Raw genomic sequence first — 18,274 nt, 5'->3', positions numbered from 1 at the left:
CTATTAGTGCTGCAGATCGGTGCTATATATATGAACGGTGCTGGAAGGGTTACGATGCGTTCGGACTTTGCGGGCCCGCTGCTTTGACTCTTCGAATCTTGACACGGGAGCTAACCTTGGTGCTGAAAGCGCTCCGGGCTCTGCGATCTTTCGAACCTTACCAAAGCTACGGGGCTACTAGTTTCTTTAGCACTTTGCGATCTTGCCTCCCAACCCACCCGCCGATTTTGTTTTTAACCTTTGTTTCATTTTCACTTTTTCCTTTCCCGGATTAGGTGGGAAATGTAGCAGGCTCGAGCTGTACTTGCTTGCTGCATTGAGGTTTGGCCCGGAGCCGCTTGCTTTTAGCACTGACGCAAAAAAATTCATCTAAAAAAAAAAAGGAATGGAGACTTACTGGGGATATCAGAGTGGGGCTGGATGCCCTTATGCCTACTCGGAGCTGGGTGCCAATGAGTTTGGTATCCAAAATACCAGTTACTATAATGAAGATATACTGCATAAGGTATGTACATCTGGGATTGGGGGTGGGGGTGGGAGAGAACATAGAGATGGAAATGAGATACTATTCTAGACATAAACAAGTAAGTGGCACTTTTGAAAAGAGGGGATTGGTAAATGCTGGGAAGTCAGTTTAAAGGGATTTTTATTTATTATACTGTAGATATGATACTTTGCAAGTTGGTTGTACGGGACAAATAAATGCTTGGCTTCCAAAAATTTTCAGGTCTCCTTAAGTATAGCTAGTTTATTTTAAGAGAAGGTGAGAGAGAGGATGAGGTCAGTGTTGCTAAAAGAAATTGTGTTAATTGCAATTGTACCTTTCCTTTTAAGGAAAGGAAGGAAAGGAAGTTGAGACTGACTAACCTCATCAACTTGAACTCAGTGAACTTAATCATGGTAGTTTAATTTCTCTGTTGTTTTCATGCAAGAAATTCTAATATAAACCTGCATGTTCTTTTTTTCGTAAATTAGTACTGTTGAGCCTCTTCTAAGTAATCTTAGTCTGTTGCTGTTGAGTTGTGTAAGATATTGCACAATATTATCTAAGAGAACTCTTAACTGTGAATGTAAATATATGCAGAGTTTGCAAGTCCTAGATAGTGAGCATGAGTGATGAATTTGATGGGACATTCATGCCAGGCTTTGATTTTATTTATAGAATTCCATAAAGAACAGCTTTGCAAAAAAAAAAAAAAAAACAACCCTTTCATTTTGTCACCAAATCATGAAGAATAGTTCTGTTTGGGGTCTACTGTATTGTAAACACAACACAGCTGTTGGATAACCATTAGGCCTGTGTTTATTTCCCAATTCTAATGAGGACAATTTGGGAAGCAAATACAAAGGAAGAGATTAAATGTAAAGAAAAATAGGATGTCAGGATGTCTTTGCAATAATGGAATCTAATGTGATTTTTTTTGGAAACTTTCCAAGTGAGATATATTGTTCCATTCTGTAATTAAAGCCTTTTATGGAAAGCCATCATTAATCATATTATGGCAGTTTTAATTCTGTAGTATAAATTTTTAAGCAGAAGTGCAGCCAAATGTGAGATTTAAATACAGAGCGGAAGTCCAGGCCATACATGCTGGCTTTATATCTGCAAATCCCCAAATTTGCTATACTAACCAAGGTATTGTATTTTTTAAAAAATATCATTATGCAGTATAATGAACAGAATTTTCATGCAGATCTTGCCAATCAATATGTATGGTTAGAGACTGAGGAAGCTCAGGAACACAGCAAACCCATCGTACCCATTTATGGTTCATTCCCTATTTGAAGTAAACCAATAAATGCAGTTTTGTTTCTATTATTATCCCTGTATTTTGTACCTCCATTGCTTCCCTGGTTATGGTACCATATTGTAATCCTCAAACAGTGTATTCCAATCATTCTAAAAGTTCTGTCTTTTGAAGTAAGGCTTTGTTCATGCTAACTGCGCGTACTTGTTCAGTTGAGACTTACTTTGTCCCAAAGGTGCTTTTTCAAGAGACAACTGGACTTTCTTTTGTTTTTCCTTGAAGAAGTTTAGCTTCTCATCCAAGAAGCTTCTTCAGTTTTGACTGAATGGTGGGGAATGGAAGGATTTATATTCCTCGCAGAATCTTTCCATTCCCCACCATTCAGTCAGAACCAAAGAAAGCTTCTTGTATGGGAAGTGAAATGACTTCAAGAAATAAAACAAAGAAAGTCCAGTTGCCTCTTGAAAATGCACCTTTGGGACAACCACGACCTGGATGATGACTGAGAATCTTCATAGATATTTACTTTGTACCAGTTGTTATCACATGGACAACATGTAGATTCATATGGATGAAATTTATCTATATGAAAAGAGTAGGTTGGGATAGATAATAAGAATCAGTTTGTCTCCCAATTAATTTGTAAGGTTCCTGGTTTGAAATGATGCCACTAGAGCAGCCTTCTTTAAATTCAAATTCCTTCAAATTCATGTCCTTCACATGAACTGATGACTTGGATCAGAACTCCCATCATTTTCAGGCAATGATGTTTCAAGATGATTGGAGTTTGAATTCAGCACATCTAAATATTCTTTTTAAAACCAAAGGTTTTGGTTCTTCATATTTCTAGATTTTTCTCTAGATGGCCATATTCTATATCACCTTTAGTTTTCAACTTGCTACCAGACAAAACTATTCCATTTTAGCAATAGCACTTAACAACAGCACTTAGACTTATATACTGCTTCATAGTGCTTTACAGCCCTCTCTAAGTGGTTTACAAATGTCAGCATATTGCCACCAACAATGTGGATCCTCATTTTACCAACCTTGGATAAGAACGGATAAAAAGAAGGATAGAACGGTGAGTCAATCTTGAGCTGGTCAGGATCGAACTCCTGGAAGTGGGCAGAGTTTGCTTGCAGTACTGCATTCTAACCACTGCACCACCATGGCTCTTAATTTTGAAAGATTATACATTTAAAATAACAGATAAAATACTTAAAAACACTTCATTAGCAAGTACACTTCTACAGATAGTCCAGAGTTTATCAATAAACTATGCTACAGCATGCTGAAAGTTAACAACTGATGCGAAACCTCTCTGCAGTCACAGTGCTGCTGTTTATGAACTCTGGAAATTGTCATAATTTCAGAGTTAAGAAAATAAGATGAGAGCTATGTTACTGGGGATCTAATTCAGAGGATCTCAATCTTGTTCTCAATCTAATGCAGAGTTTTTGATTTATGGTGAGCAAAGCAAATTTGAGTGAATGAATGCATGAATAAGTGATATTTTGGTCCAAAATTTTGGGACCAAAATCAATATAACATGGAAGTTGCGATGAATTACTTGTAATTTAAAAAAATTAAAAGACATACCAAGAATTTGATATTTGGATTGAACTATGCACACAAAATATCCTGCCCAATTTTACAAATGTTTATATGAACTTCAAGTCCCAGAATTCTCCTACCAGCATGGCAATTGCTGACAATCCTGGGAACAGAATTTCATACATTTGAAAGCAGTAAGATTAGGGAAAGCTTTTATACTAATGTTCCAATCTGATCTACTTCTTGCTTTCAGGGCTTCTAGTGGCCATCTTGTGTCTCTACATCTCCCCAAGGAGCACATATTAGTTCAAGGAAGAGAAAGTTCAGACTTTAAAAAGTGAGATAGTGTGAGAAAGTAAAGCTGGGGTTGTTGTCTGCACTTTATAAAAGCAGCTGCAGCCAAGCAGAAACACTTTCCACCCCAACTTCCTCATCTCTTTTCCCAAAGGGCTGTAAAAGTTTAGTCTCAGAAACTGAGAGGACATGGTTTCGTTTTGTAGACTCCCAGGGAAGGGAAAGCTAATACAGAGAGTATAGGAGTCTGTAGGAGAAAAGGCAATAAAGAGAAGATACCAAGCAGGTGAGGAAGTGGGAGATGAAGCCTGGCCATTTACAACCATTACAGGCAAACAAGAGGATGGTCAGATGGGAAACACTTCCACAGTGTTGCAATAACACTATAGGCTGACTTCACTTGGAATCCTTTTCCATAAATCTGTAAGCCATTCACCAAACTCCTAATGCCACATGGCTTTATCTTTTGTTGATTTTAAGAGATGTCTTCCAAATTGGCAGAAAGCAAGATGCTTATGGATCACAGCCAGGTGTGCCTAAACTATATTTGTTGTTGTCTTGCTATTGTTTATGCCTCCCACAGCTTGACAAATGACAAAAATAAATCATAGAACTGAAAATACAGAAGGGATATGAATGTTTTATAACTTAGTATATCTCAAATTCCTGGCTATTAAGATGTAAGCATACTCTTCAGCCAATTAAGGTACACCAGAAAGGGAAGAAGCAGAGGCCCTTAAGAAGTGATAGAAATATGAACATACAGTCCTTAATTAGTGAATCCTTCCCCTGATCGGGCAAACAAGATATTGAACAAGATATATATATATATATTTCTAGGAGAATGTTTGTAGCTGGTAACCAACTCTTTCCTTGCTGGCAACAACTGGTGCCCCATTAGGCAGGACATAGGGGATTTCAAATTGGAGATGGATGAATTTCTGAGAATTGCACATTTTGTGATTAACAAATATTTGGTCTTAGCTGCCTTTCAAAATTTCCTTGAGTGAAACCTGTATCATCTTGGCTGATAGTGAAGCTTTTTGACTCCTAACCATAATTTCTCCACAGAGCATATTTCGCCTGAAAGCTGACAAAATTTAGAGACACCTTTCATTATAAAGGTTTAATCATAAGCTTTACATTAGATGTTTGTGATGTGGCTGGATGAAATGCATAATTTCATAGATTCTGCCAATCCATGTGAAAAACTTGGCAGAAGCTCAATTTTAAATACAAACATATAAATTCAGGTTAAAAATTAGGAAGAATTTCCTGATATAAAAACTATCAACCATTCAACAGGTTGCCTCACAATGTGGCCTGTTCCCCTTCACTGGGAGTTTTCTAACAGAGCTGGTTATCTGTCTTCTAAAAAGATAAAAAAGATCCAGTTTCTAAAAAAGTCCATTTGGTCTACTATTTAAGGCACTGTTGGGACAGGGAGTGCTAGTCCTACCCTAGGCACGCAGGCTGGCTGCGTGATTTTGAGCCAGTCGCTCTCTCAGCCCAGCTCATCTCACAAAGTTTTATTGTGGGAAAAATAGGAGAAGGAAAGAGTATTAGGTATTGTGCCTGTGAGTTATTTATAAAACATACTAAAGGCAGGTTTAAAAAATCTTCTTTAAAAAATCTTTAACAGATCCTGCATTGAACAAGAATTTGGCTTATTGACTTCTGAGGTTCACCCAAGCCTATGGTTCTATATGATTTAATCTGCCATTGTATGAGATAGCAAGATGATAGATTAGATAGATAGATAGATAGATAGATAGATAGATAGATGATAGGTAGGTAGGTAGGTAGATAGATAGATAGATAGATAGATAGATAGATGGATGATAGGTAGGTAGGTAGGTAGGTAGGTAGGTAGGTAGGTAGATAGATAGATAGATAGATAGATAGATAGATAGATAGATGATAGAAGATATAGTATCTTAGTGAGGTTAATAGGAGAGAGGAAGTCATGCATCAGATAGCAATGTTGTTCATCCTTTGCCAGCATGATTATTGGTCATTTTGTTGGAAATGATGGAAATTGTAGTCTAGCACATTTTAAAGGCAGTGGCTTGTGCAAGAGTCCTATAGAGCTTTATGGATACTTTGGGGATGTACAACAATTTATTGGTTTATCTCCCAGTAGTTATTGCGAGAGCAAAAAAACAGAGGCTGAAAGGGTTATGAGAAGGACTGTCTTCTACACTGAGAGACTGTTTATTAGAGTCTCTCCTGTCCAATTGTGGTGCTTCACGGTTTTCTTATTTCTTCTCCCAACAAACCTGTCAGCCTCAAATCCTCATGTGCTTTTGACATTTGGTGAGAAGTTTGCAAAAGTAAAATTGCCCTAGCATTTTTAAAAAATTCTTTTCAGTTTTAGGATTCTGCTCCGTGATATTGATAGAGGTGAACTTTTTTCTGCTGTTATTATACTTTTGCGTTGGACTTTACTGAATATTAATCTGAGCAGTTTAAGATGAAGTCAGTCTCAATCCCATTAAATTCAATAAATGAAAGAATTGCTAGGCACTGGTTAATATCAATAAGTGAAGGTTTCTTACTGATCTGTTTTTCCCCATCTCCACCATCCTTACTATTTTAAGAATAAAAAAGGTAAAATTATTTAAATTTTCTTCCTGAGTTAGCATTGTATGATTTTGTTTATCAATTTTTTAAAAAAATGGTCCATCACCCTCACAGATGGACATTTATAGAATGCACAAAACCTTTGTGTTACTATCTTCACTTCTTTTTAAAGGAAAAATTATTGTTGGGCTGCAAGTTCAAAAATTGATCTAGGCTGCAGAAAATGGAATGACTGTTGTTCAATGGAATTTAAGAAGTAAAGTTGTTTTTGCCCTTTGGATTTTTGTAGCCTATATCTGATTGCCCTGTATAATAATATTGAAACTTCACAGGAACATTTTTCCTTTATCCTTCAAGGTGATAATGATAGCAACACAATCCTGCAAGACTCAATGACCTGATTTTTATGGCCTGTAGTAGGGACATAAAATATTAACCAATCAAATATCAATCACTGCAGGGGTGGGTTCTACGCGTTGAAGTGAATTGAAACTGTTATGTCCATATAAGGGCATCCGCCCTGATTGGCTGCCAGCCATCGGGCGGGAGATTTGAATCCCTGTCTAGGGGCGGTGCGTCTGCCGGGAGCGAATATAAGGAGAGCTCCGGCAGACGCGCCAGCAGTCTTCTTTTACTTGTTACTATGTGAATAAAGTTGTTACTTGTATCAAGCTGGTCACGTCTTCTGTTCCTGCGCCTGATCTAACACTGGCGACGAAGGACTAGAGAAGAGAACCTGAGAAAGACTCACGGCACGATCGCCCAAAGAGCTGAAGTCACCTCACCACAGCGACTTCCAGAATGGCTACCCCGCAAGCCCCGATGACCGCGCTGAACCCGTTCGACCCATCCCGGGAGAAGTGGAGGTCATACATGGTCCGATTCCGGCAGTTCCTGCGAGGCAATGGATACCAGAACCTCGATGATGAGAGGAAAAGAGCCCTCTTCCTGGCTCATTGCGGATCGGACGTCTTAGAGATGGCGATGGACCTCGTGGCACCTAGGGACATCGAGGAGATGTCCTGGAATGACCTGCAGGACGTCTTACAGGAGCACTATGCACCTACAGGCACCCCCATCGCAAACAGGTTCACCTTCCAGCAGAGAAACCAGCGGGAAGGTGAATCCATCAAAGAATTCGTGGCAGCACTCCGCCAACTCGCCGCCAACTGCGAGTTTGACAATGTGGACAATGCCATCCGGGACCGCATTGTGTTTGGAATGCGAGATGTGGGGCTGCAGAAGAAATTCCTCAGCAGGAAGAGGATTCCGCTCAAAGACGTCCTCGACGAGGCGACAGCGGCGGAAACGTCCGAACAAGCAGCCGCGGCAATGGTAAAAGCAAGAGGGATCCATAAGATCCACAAGTCGGGCCCAACCTCATCAGACGAGGCAACCACTCAATCCGAGTCTGATGAGGAAATGGCCGTCCACAAGGTGTCCCGCCCTCCCAGGCGGGAAACCCCACCGCATGGCGACCGCGGAGAGCGATGCGGCAGCTGCAGAGGCGACCACCCCAGAGCGACCTGCAGATGGAGGGACGCGACCTGCCGCCGATGCCTGAAGAGGGGCCACATCGCCGAGGCCTGCAGAGCCACAGACCCAGCCCCGGAGCCACCTAGACCGCGATTCCGGGAAAATCGCAAAGATAACCAGAGGACATCCAAACGGTCCTCAAACCAGTCCCGGCGCGGGGAGGAGGAATATCCTCGGAACAGAACAGTGCACCAGACCACCACCATTGCTCACACAAGCGACGAGGGGACCACCAAGTTCCACGTGACGCTGCTAGCAGAGGGGTCTCCGTGCAAGATGGAGGTAGACTCCGGATCCGCCTTCTCCATCATGGACTGGCAGCACCTACAGCAGCTGAAACCGACGTACAAAAGAACCCAGCTGAAAGCCCCGAAAGACAAGCTCGTGGATTTTAACGGAAACCCCATTGAAATCCTAGGCAGGGCAACCATCCAGGTGAAATACAACGACTTCGATGGAAAGCTACCCATCACCATCGTGCAGCACAGCCGACCGAACCTGCTGGGCGTGGAGTGGTTCAAGCCTCTAGGACTTTCACTTCAGGGCATCCACGAGATCCGCAGGGACGAACTCGACTCCATCATCGAAGAGTTCAAAGAAGTCTTCGATGGTAAGCTGGGGAAATTTGTGGGGAGGCCAATCTCCTTTAATCTGGACAAGGGAATCACCCCAATCAGGCTAAAGCCCCGCCGAGTTCCTTTTGCCCTGCGGCCTAAAGTAGATGAACAGCTGGATAAGCTGATCGCCCAGGGCGTACTGGAACCGATCGATCATGCCTCATGGGAGACCCCCATTGTGACCCCACTGAAGCATGATGGGTCTGTGCGCATCTGTGCTGACTACCGTTGCACCATCAACAAGGCGTTGGCACAGAGCGCATACCCAGTCCCAGTGGTGCAACACCTGCTGCACTCCCTGGGATCGGGATCAATTTTCGCGAAACTGGACCTGGCCCAGGCTTACCAGCAACTGCCAGTGGATGACAAAACGGCGGAGGCTCAGACAATTGTCACGCATAGAGGGGCATTTAAATGTAACCGCCTCCAATTTGGAGTCAGCGCTGCCCCTGGCATATTCCAATCCATGATGGAACGCCTTCTCCAAGGCGTTCCAGGGGTGGTGCCTTACTTCGATGATGTGCTCATCTCCGGTGACTCGAGACCCCAACTCCTTGAAAGGCTCAGGCTTGTCCTGCAGCGGTTCAAGGACAAGGGTTTGAGGGTCAGGCGGGACAAGTGCATCATAGGAGTACAGGAAGTCGAGTTCCTGGGCTTCCTCATTGATAGCACAGGCATACACCCCACCAAATCAAAAGTGGAAGCAATCCATGAAGCTCCAAGCCCAAAAAACAAAACGGAGCTTCAGGCTTTCCTTGGGTTGCTCAACTTCTACGCCATTTTTTTAAAACAGAAAGCCACAGTTGCTGAGCCACTCCACCGCCTGCTGGGGAAATCGGCTTCCTGGAAGTGGGGCCAGGAAGAGGAAGCGGCATTCCGGGCCATCAAAGGACTATTGACGTCCAAAAGCGTCCTCATCCAGTACAGCGAGACGCTTCCCATCAGACTGACCTGCGACGCGTCGCCTTACGGGGTGGGGGCAGTCCTCAGCCACGAACTGCCCAATGGCTCGGAAGCCCCAATCGCGTACTTTTCAAAGACCATGTCCGGCGCAGAACGGAACTATAGCCAGCTGGACAAAGAAGCCCTGGCCATCGTGGCTGGAGTGAAGCGTTTCCACGAATACCTCTACGGAAGACGTTTCACCATAGTCACAGACCACAAGCCTCTCCTGGGACTCCTCGCAGGCGACCAACCAACCCCGACCTTCATGTCCCCAAGAATGACGAGATGGGCCATTTTCCTAGCGGGCTACTCCTATAGGCTCGTGCACCAGCCAGGCACAGCCATAGGGAACGCTGACGCCCTCAGCAGATGCCCGTCGAAGAAGCCGGTCGAGGACCCAGCCCCCACGCTCCACCTACTTCACATTGATGACGACGCCAGCTGCCCGGTGTCATCCGCAGATGTGGCCGTCCACACCCAAAGGGACCCCACACTCCGCCAAGTGAAGTCCTGGATCCTCAGAGGGTGGCCAGCGGAAAAGCCAGAGGAAAGGTTCAGCCCGTTCGCCAGAAAACAGGAGGAGCTGTCCACCATCAAAGGCTGCCTACTATGGGGAGACAGGGTGCTGATTCCAGGCACTCTGCAACGGCGGACGCTAGAAACCTTACACAAGGGGCACCCGGGCATCGTCCGCATGAAGGCCCTGGCACGGAGTTACGTCTGGTGGCCCTCCATGGACAGAGACATTGAACAACGGGTCTCCAGATGCGACCCGTGCCAAGAAGTTCGCCCAGCGCCGCCGCAATCCGAAGTCGCGAAGTGGGAGACCCCCAGCAACCCCTGGTCGAGGATCCACATCGACTTCGCGGGTCCGATGCAAGGGCGACACCTCCTCATCGTGGTAGATGCCTTCTCCAAATGGCTCGAGGTGGTACCCATGGCATCTACCACAACGGACGCGACCATCCGAGCCCTGCGCCGCCTCTTTGCTACACATGGCCTGCCGGATGTGCTGGTCTCAGACAACGGCCCCCAGCTCACATCCCTGGCCATGGAGTCCTTCCTGGCAGGACTGGGCATCCGCCACGCCCTGTCCGCCCCCTACAGGCCGGCCGGAAACGGACAAGCCGAACGCATGGTCCGGCTGACCAAAGAGGCCCTTACCAAGATGGGCCCGGGGGACTGGCAAGAGCGCATAGACAATTTCCTCCTCACACAGCACATCACGCCACACGCCACCACCCACAAGAGCCCGGCCGAACTGTTGATGGGCAGAAGGTTAAGGTCACCCTTGGACCGGCTGCACCCCCAATACAGCCCGGAAGTGACCGCAACCGCCAGCCGCCCGCTCCGCGCTTTCAGCAAAGGAGATTCAATCTTCGCGCTAAATTTCAGCGGCTCTCCTAAATGGCTGAAGGGGAAAATTGCCAGCACAACCGGCCCCAAATCTTACATCGTCGAGTTGGAAGATGGACAGTTCACAAGACGCCACATCGACCAACTCCGAAAAAGGTGGGGGGGTGCACATGAAAACCAGCCGGACGAGGGGGGCCTACAACACCCCGACGAGGTAGGCCTCCAACACCCCGGCGAGGTAGGCCTACCACACCCAGACCAGGTAGGCCTACAACACCCCGGCGAGGTAGACCTACCACACCCAGACGAGGTAGGCCTACAACACCCCTGCGAGGCAGAGCAGCACCATCCCGACAAGGTTGGCCCAGCCCACTACCAGATGCTGTCACGTCGACAGCCCAGCGAGGTAGACCGGGGCCAACCGCACGGGGGATGGCAACACCAACCCAGCCAGGTGGGCACCGGGCACGGCAAGGCCAGGGACCACCAACCCAGCCCGCAGGTAGACCGGGACCTGCCCAGAGGAGGAGCAGCGCACCCCACCAGTTACAGCAGCCTATGCCAGCCCAGCCAGGGAGACTGCAGTTCCAGGCGAGTAGACCGGGACCTATCCAAGACGGGCACCCACCGACCCATGGGCAAGGGTGGCACACGACTCCCCGGCGAGAGGGACCCCCGCCCATCACAAGAGGCAGCCAGGAAACAACACCCCGACCCGGATGACCCCAGGCACCACCCGACGGTAGACCAGGGACTAGGGGGAAGGGAGAGCCGACAACAACCCGGCCAGGTAGACCTGCACCACCCCGGCAGGGGAGACCTCCGCCGCCCCGCAGAGGTAGTGCCGCAACAACAGCCCGACCAGGTCGACCACCACCGACCAGACGGGGTAGGCCAACGCCAGCCCGACCTGGTAGACCAACGCCACACCTGCGAGGTCGGACAACGCAACACGGGCCAGCACCACCCGCAGCCGGCGGGCCGGTCCAGAGGGCACCGAACAGAACCACCACCCACCCGGCACCAGGCCGAACCGCAACCGAACCGCAGCGCCCGGGAGACCAGGGAGGAGCAAACGATGGACTTACCGAGACTCAGACGCTCTTCCCGGGTCGGAACCGAGCCACCGAGGCGAGGAAACAGATCCACAGGCCAGGAAGAAGACCACCAGAACCAGCCATCCAAGGTCTGCGGTCCGGCCGGAGGCGCTGGGGGTGACCCCGCTCACTCGACAGCCGAACCAAGCCCGGTTCCGGAGAGGGAGCCCGGAGACGACAGAGCCCCGTCCACCCAGGTCGGAGACGGAGAACAAGTGAGACTGCGCAGGTCAGCTAGGGTGCCGAGGCGTCCTACGTACCTGCGCGACTACGTGACTTTTATAAATGAGATTGACAGTTCAGACTAAGGGGGGAGGAGTGTTATGTCCATATAAGGGCATCCGCCCTGATTGGCTGCCAGCCATCGGGCGGGAGATTTGAATCCCTGTCTAGGGGCGGTGCGTCTGCCGGGAGCGAATATAAGGAGAGCTCCGGCAGACGCGCCAGCAGTCTTCTTTTACTTGTTACTATGTGAATAAAGTTGTTACTTGTATCAAGCTGGTCACGTCTTCTGTTCCTGCGCCTGATCTAACAGAAACACATGTTATCATAGGTAGATGCAATGGTATGCGGGAATAACCTTGGAGGTATGGGGGAAAAGCTACAGCAGGAGAACGATTGGATAAGAGGCAGCTTATAAAAGCAGAAGGGACGTGGGCATAGCAAACATCTTCAAAGGGATCCTCCCTAATTTCTTGGGATGTCCGGGCACATGGGCAGAGTCTCCCGCCGCCGTCACTACCAGTGGCCCAATGCACTACCTCTTTCCATTCTTTGTTGATTGTATAGTTGCACTGCCCTATCATATTAGGAGAGAGAAAGATAGAAGGAGGAGGGAGGGAGGGAGGGAGGGAGGGAGGGAGAGGGAGAGCATGAGCAGTTGCTGTGGAGAGTGGTTTTAAAGCTGCCATATCACCATTCCTCTTAGAAGACCTGTGGCTGAAAACTGAGAATTAAATGGTAGGGTGAGGCAAGCATTCTCACCAATAGCAAAATAAAAGATCCACAAACAGTATAATTAAAGGTATTACAAAAGAAAAAGCCCTAACTGTAGATAAATTAGCACTGAACTAAGGGGCGGGGGGAGGGGGGATGACATAACTTTCAAGCAGAGCTAATGCTTCGGAATTACATAGATCTGACATTATTTCTAAATTACTTCTAGAGTTTCTTATGGAAGAATAAGGAAAACCTATGATCAGATGTTAAACAAATTTGATCTGCATATAATCCAATTAAACTGGGAAAGTTGGTTAGCAGTACAAATCTAGCTTTGAGTTCTTCAGACAAGCTTAAAGAGAAATACGTGAAAGATTTTAGTACTGGCATAATTCTAATTGATATAAGCATTGTAATAGTTTATCTAGCATAGCAGAGAAAGAAGCAAATAAGGGAAAAACTGGAGGAATAGTTGGCATAACTAAATACAACCAACTTCAGAATTAGAAGCCGCCCTCTCCCCACCCCACCCCCCAGCAAAAAACTTGCACAAAAACAAAAGAACTATTGTAACGAAACATGGCCAGATCAGAGTTAATGAAAAATCCAGAATGGTTATTCTTTCCTTCTCCCTATCCTATTAAACCTATCCAATGTGAAAGCTAAGTTTAGAATATTTCATTGAGAATATAAATCCAGATAAGGGATTATTATCATTTTAAACAGGAAGATGAACAATATCAAGCTGCATTGTGACATATTTTAGAACAATGAGCCTATGGGCCTATATTAAGCTCCATTTTATTCTGGCAGTCAAGTGGTCCTATTCAGGTGGGGTATTCACAAACCTTCGCTACTGGTTCGCAAATGTGAGCACACACGCCACCTCCGGGCATGCGCAGGAACTTCTGTTCAAAAACGGGACGTGATGACATCCAGGCGGGTGGGCGTTGCCTCCCGCAGCCGCTGCTACCAGTTCGCCCGAACTGGATAGAACTGGCTGAATACCACCACTGGTCCTATGGCAGAATCAGGAAACCAAGTGATTCTTCTGACTGGACAGTGACTCAGTTGCTTCTTTGCATTTTGTCAGTTATTCTGGGGTAACAGTACTTCCCCACAGATCAGGGATGAAATCCAACAGGTTCTGACAGGTTCTGGAGAACTGGTAGCGGAAATTTTGAGCAGTTCGGAGAACCGGCAAATACCACCTCTGGCTGGCCCCAGAGTGGGGAGAGAATGGAGATTTTGCAATATCCTTCCTCCAGGAGTGGGTAGGGAATGGGGATTTTGCAGTATCCTTCCCCTGGAGTGGGGTGGGAATGAAGATTTTGCAGTATCCTTTCCCTGCCACACCCACCAAGCAACGCCCACCAAGCAACACCACGCCCACCAAGCAACGCCATGGTCACCAAGCCACGCCCACAGAACTGGTAGTAAAAAAAATTGGATTTCACCACTGCCACAGATATATTGGATAGATTAATAACTAATCTTGGCTCAGTGGAAAATAGGGAAAGGCCTCCATCAGATTGCAAATTAGCCTTCCTATAGATCCCCGAAGGAAAAAGGGAGTGAATATCCTGCAAGGAAAGTGTAAACCGTAAAGTCATATTGGAAAAGCTTGGTAGAATTAATAATGTATAGCAGTTTGATGCTAAAGGTCTTCCTTTTATAGAAGAGTCGTCCTGTATGAGCCAATCAAACGACACAGAGTTATTCTGTGAGCGTGATGGGTGGTTTCTAAATTTTATATCTATATATAAAGATCAGTATTGCATAACTAAGGATCAGATTACGGGATGCTCAGGTTTCCTGGCTAATTTGAGGGTGGAGGAATTCTGCATTGAAAAATGGAATGGCAGACATATAACAATATGCATGTCAAAACCTACTGCTACCTTTTAAAACAGACAGCAGTTTATTTAAATAACCAGGAAACTCCCTGACTCCAATTTTCAGGAAAGATGTTCTGAGTGCACTTGGCTTGTAATAGGATTATCCAACCCACCCATTTCCTCCCAGACTGTACAGATATTTGGAATCAAACAGTAACCTATGAATCAGAATGTGGGTGAGCACATAGTGGGGCTGGTAGGAGATCCTTGCAAGCAACCCACCCCAGTTTTCCCAGGAACTCAGCAGCTGCCCTCCATGTCTGCCGTACAATCTCAGGAAAAGGAATGTCTGATTTAAGATGTTCCTCAGAAGTGCTCTATACATGGCCAAATCTGGATCACATTTTACACTATATCTGGAACCCTGCCCAATTCTAATATAATAATACAGGTCAGTTTCATAAATACAGTATTTGATTCTTAAATCCATGCATTGGCTTATTTTCAAGTTAAAGCTGCACTAACTCTTGTATGCATTTTCCCCTTCTCTGTGTATTTTTGTATGCAACTTTCTCCAATACAAGGACTGTTAATTTCAGTTTTTTAACCGAGGATTGCATCCCAAGATTTAGTGTACAAAGTAAGAGATTGGACCTGCTAGGTCTCTTCCAACCGCTACGAACAGTATTCATTTGGAAACTTGTGATGAGTAAAGTTGTACAAAGCATTCAAAAGACATGCTCTGCAAAGAGGTGTTAATAAGAATGGAAGGCTTGCCTAGGCTTTCAAGACTATTCCTGGTTATCCAAATGTCTCTGTGTGTTTGCTTTTAAATGACTTTATCCAATGTTCAAATAGAGACAGGAATCAGATGGGACATCACAAGGGTCCTGTACTCTTCTAAAAAAGGTAAAGATAAATGTTTCCCCTGTCCAATTATGTCTGACTTTAGGGGTCAGTGCTTATCTTCATTTCCTAGGCAAGAGAGCCAATGTTGTCTGAAGATGCATCTGTGGTCATGTGGTTGGCATAACTACACACTAGTGGTGGGTTGCTACCAGTTTGCTCCAGATTGGGCGAACTGGTAGTGGCAGCGGGAGGCTCCGCCCACCCGCCTGGATATCTCTGCGCATGCGCAGAAGCGTCGAGCAAGCGCGTGTGCATGCCCACGAGCGAGCCGGTAGCGACGGGATTTGAATCCCATTACTGCTACACACTGAGGCACATGGAACGCTATTACTTTCCCACTAAAGTGGTATCTATTTATCTACTTGCAGTTGCATGCTTTCAAACTGCTAGGTTGGCAGGAGCTGGGGCAAAGACAGGAACTCACATTATAAAGTGGTGCTTGGGCTTCAAACGGCCACCCTTCCAATCGACAAGCCCAGTGTCTGAACCACTAGGCCACCACGTCCCTACTCTAGACCTTTATTAATGACTTAGATGAAAAAATGGAGGGAAAACTTGCTGCTAGCTGGACAAACATTAGAGAAAGTGTGTTTGCTTTAAATGGAGCTTGAAAAGACCTTTTTCAGAGCTCTTACTGAATCTGAGAAAGATAGACCATGAGATTCTTCTCTTCTAATATTTCCAGTAAGAGCAAGCAACTGGGCTGTTTCTGTTACTGGTGGTCAACCATGACAATGTAACACAGTTGGACATCTCCCTTAAAGTGGATGGAAGCTGCTGGAGATCTACTTCCCATTTCTGTTGGCGCTGGGAAGCTTAATCAGGGTGAATTGAATCATCCAGTAACAGTGATTTGGCATCAAGCCAGAAATGATATCAACCTGCTCAATTGTGCCCTATTCTTGGCCACTTTATAGGCAAGTGCTCTCCATGCAATCTCTAATAGCAACCACTTGCTGAGATGAATGTCTCCAGAGAAGAACTTCTGTCCTGAGATTTTGGCTCTCTTTTCAGCTTAACACAACCTTTTGTTCTACTGGCTAGCCAGGGACAGGAGTTTAATTTCCAAAACAAATAGAGGACGATTTCTGATTTGCATCAGAAGCTGGGAATGCATATGAGTCCCTGCCATGTTTAAGCTTTAGCTTTGTTCTCCAGCTAGTCAATATACAGCATCTGGGAACACACAATCTCTGTGAGTGACAATTATTGAAGAAGCAGAAACTCAGAAATGAGGCAATATCTGGAACAAGCTCAGTCAGTGAATCCTTTGCTTTTGCTATCACAGCAGAAGGAGGTGCAAAGAACACAGTCAACCCACTTAATGTAATTACACTAATGGTTGATATGTGTCCAGTCACCATTTCTGTTCTGTGGAACTGCAAGGGTTGCTAAACCCATATCAGATTAGCAGATTAAAAGAATTGGAAGGGACATTGTAGGTCATCTAGTCCACCCCCCGCCCCCAAGCAGGAGATCCTGCACTATTTCTGACAGGTGGCAGTCCAGTCTCTTCTTGAAAGCCTCCAGTGATGAAGGTCCCACAACTTCTGAAGGCAGGTCATTCCATTGGTTGATTGTTCTCACTGTCAGAAAATTTCTCCTTATTTGAATCTCTCTTTGATCACTTTCCATCCATTATTCCTTGTCTGGCCTTCAGGTGTTTTGGAAAATAGGTTGACCCCCTCCTCTCTGTGACAGCCCCTCAGATATTGGGACACTTCTATCATGTGTCCCCTGGTCCTTCTCTTCACTAGACTAGCCATGCCCAGTTCCTGTAACCATTCTTCATATGTTTTAGCCTCCAGTCCCTTAATCATCTTGGTTGCTCTTGTCTGCACTCTTTCTAGAGTCTCAATGTCTTTTTTATAGTGTGGTGACCAAAACTGGATGCAGTATTCTAGGTGTGGTCTTACTAGGGCTTTATAGAGTGATATTAGTACTTCACTTGATCTTGATTGCATCCCTCTGTTAATGCAATTTAGGATTGCATTGGCTTTTTTGGCTGCCGCCGCACACTGTTGGCTCATATTTAATTGGTTGTCCACTAAGACTCCAAGATCCCTCTCACAGTTGCTGCTATTAAGCCTGGTTTCACCCAGTCTATATCTGTACTTTTGGCTTTTCTTGCCTAAGCGCAAGATGTAAGTTTTGATACTAACATTAACCTTGGTGAGAGCGTGTATCTGGACCAAATTATTAGGTCTATTGGTGACTCAGGCTGAGGTTCTAAACTTTTCTGGAGGAAAACTCCTGCCCTATGTGTATAAGTATTTCCTCAGTATTTCTGAAAAATAATGCTGTTGCTTGATGTTTAGGAAATACAGGTAGTCCTTAATTTACGACCACAACTGAGCCTAAAATTTCTATTCTTAAGTGAAGCATTTATTAATTTTACAAACTTTCTTGCCACAGTTGTTAAGTGAATCGCTGCAGTTGATAAATTAGTAACCTGGTTGTTAAATGAATCTGATTTCCCCATTGACTTTGCTTGCCAGAGGTTGCAAAAAGTGATCACATGACCTTGGGCCATAGCAACCTTCAGTGCCAAGCATCTGAATTTTGATCCCATGATCATGGGGATGCTGCAAAGGTTGTAACTGTGAAAAACGGTCATAAGTCACTTTTTAGTGCCGTTGTAACTTTGAATGGTCACTAAATGAACTGTTGTAAGTTGAGAACTACCTGTATAGCATTAAAAGCCTTTTTTTCCTGCCATATTAATCTTTTAAGTGCTACAAAGAACAGTATAAACAGTAATAGCTAGCTGGGGAATCCTGGGAGTTGAAATCCAAACATCTTAAAGTAGCTGAGGTTGACAAAGACTACTCTAAGATGCTAAACCCTAAAGGCCT

General features: G+C 45.5%; 1 protein-coding gene across 1 annotated transcript in view; it reads left to right on the top strand.

Annotated features, from left to right (window-relative positions):
- Nucleotides 1-385: 385 nt before the first annotated feature.
- Nucleotides 386-18,274, top strand: part of RAB37 (RAB37, member RAS oncogene family) — a 104,915-nt gene continuing 87,026 nt past the window's right edge. The window contains exon 1 of the mRNA XM_070934644.1: nt 386-505. Coding sequence (XP_070790745.1) covers nt 386-505 — 120 coding nt within the window. The remainder of the gene's footprint in view (nt 506-18,274) is intronic.

The sequence above is a fragment of the Pituophis catenifer genome, unplaced genomic scaffold, assembly GCF_029215685.1.
Source record: "Pituophis catenifer annectens isolate HBS135680 unplaced genomic scaffold, rPitCat1.0.hap2 SCAF_2, whole genome shotgun sequence".
Lineage (NCBI taxonomy): Eukaryota > Metazoa > Chordata > Lepidosauria > Squamata > Colubridae > Pituophis > Pituophis catenifer.
Note: the sequence above shows the minus strand (reverse complement) of the source record. Positions and strands in the feature narration are given on the sequence as shown.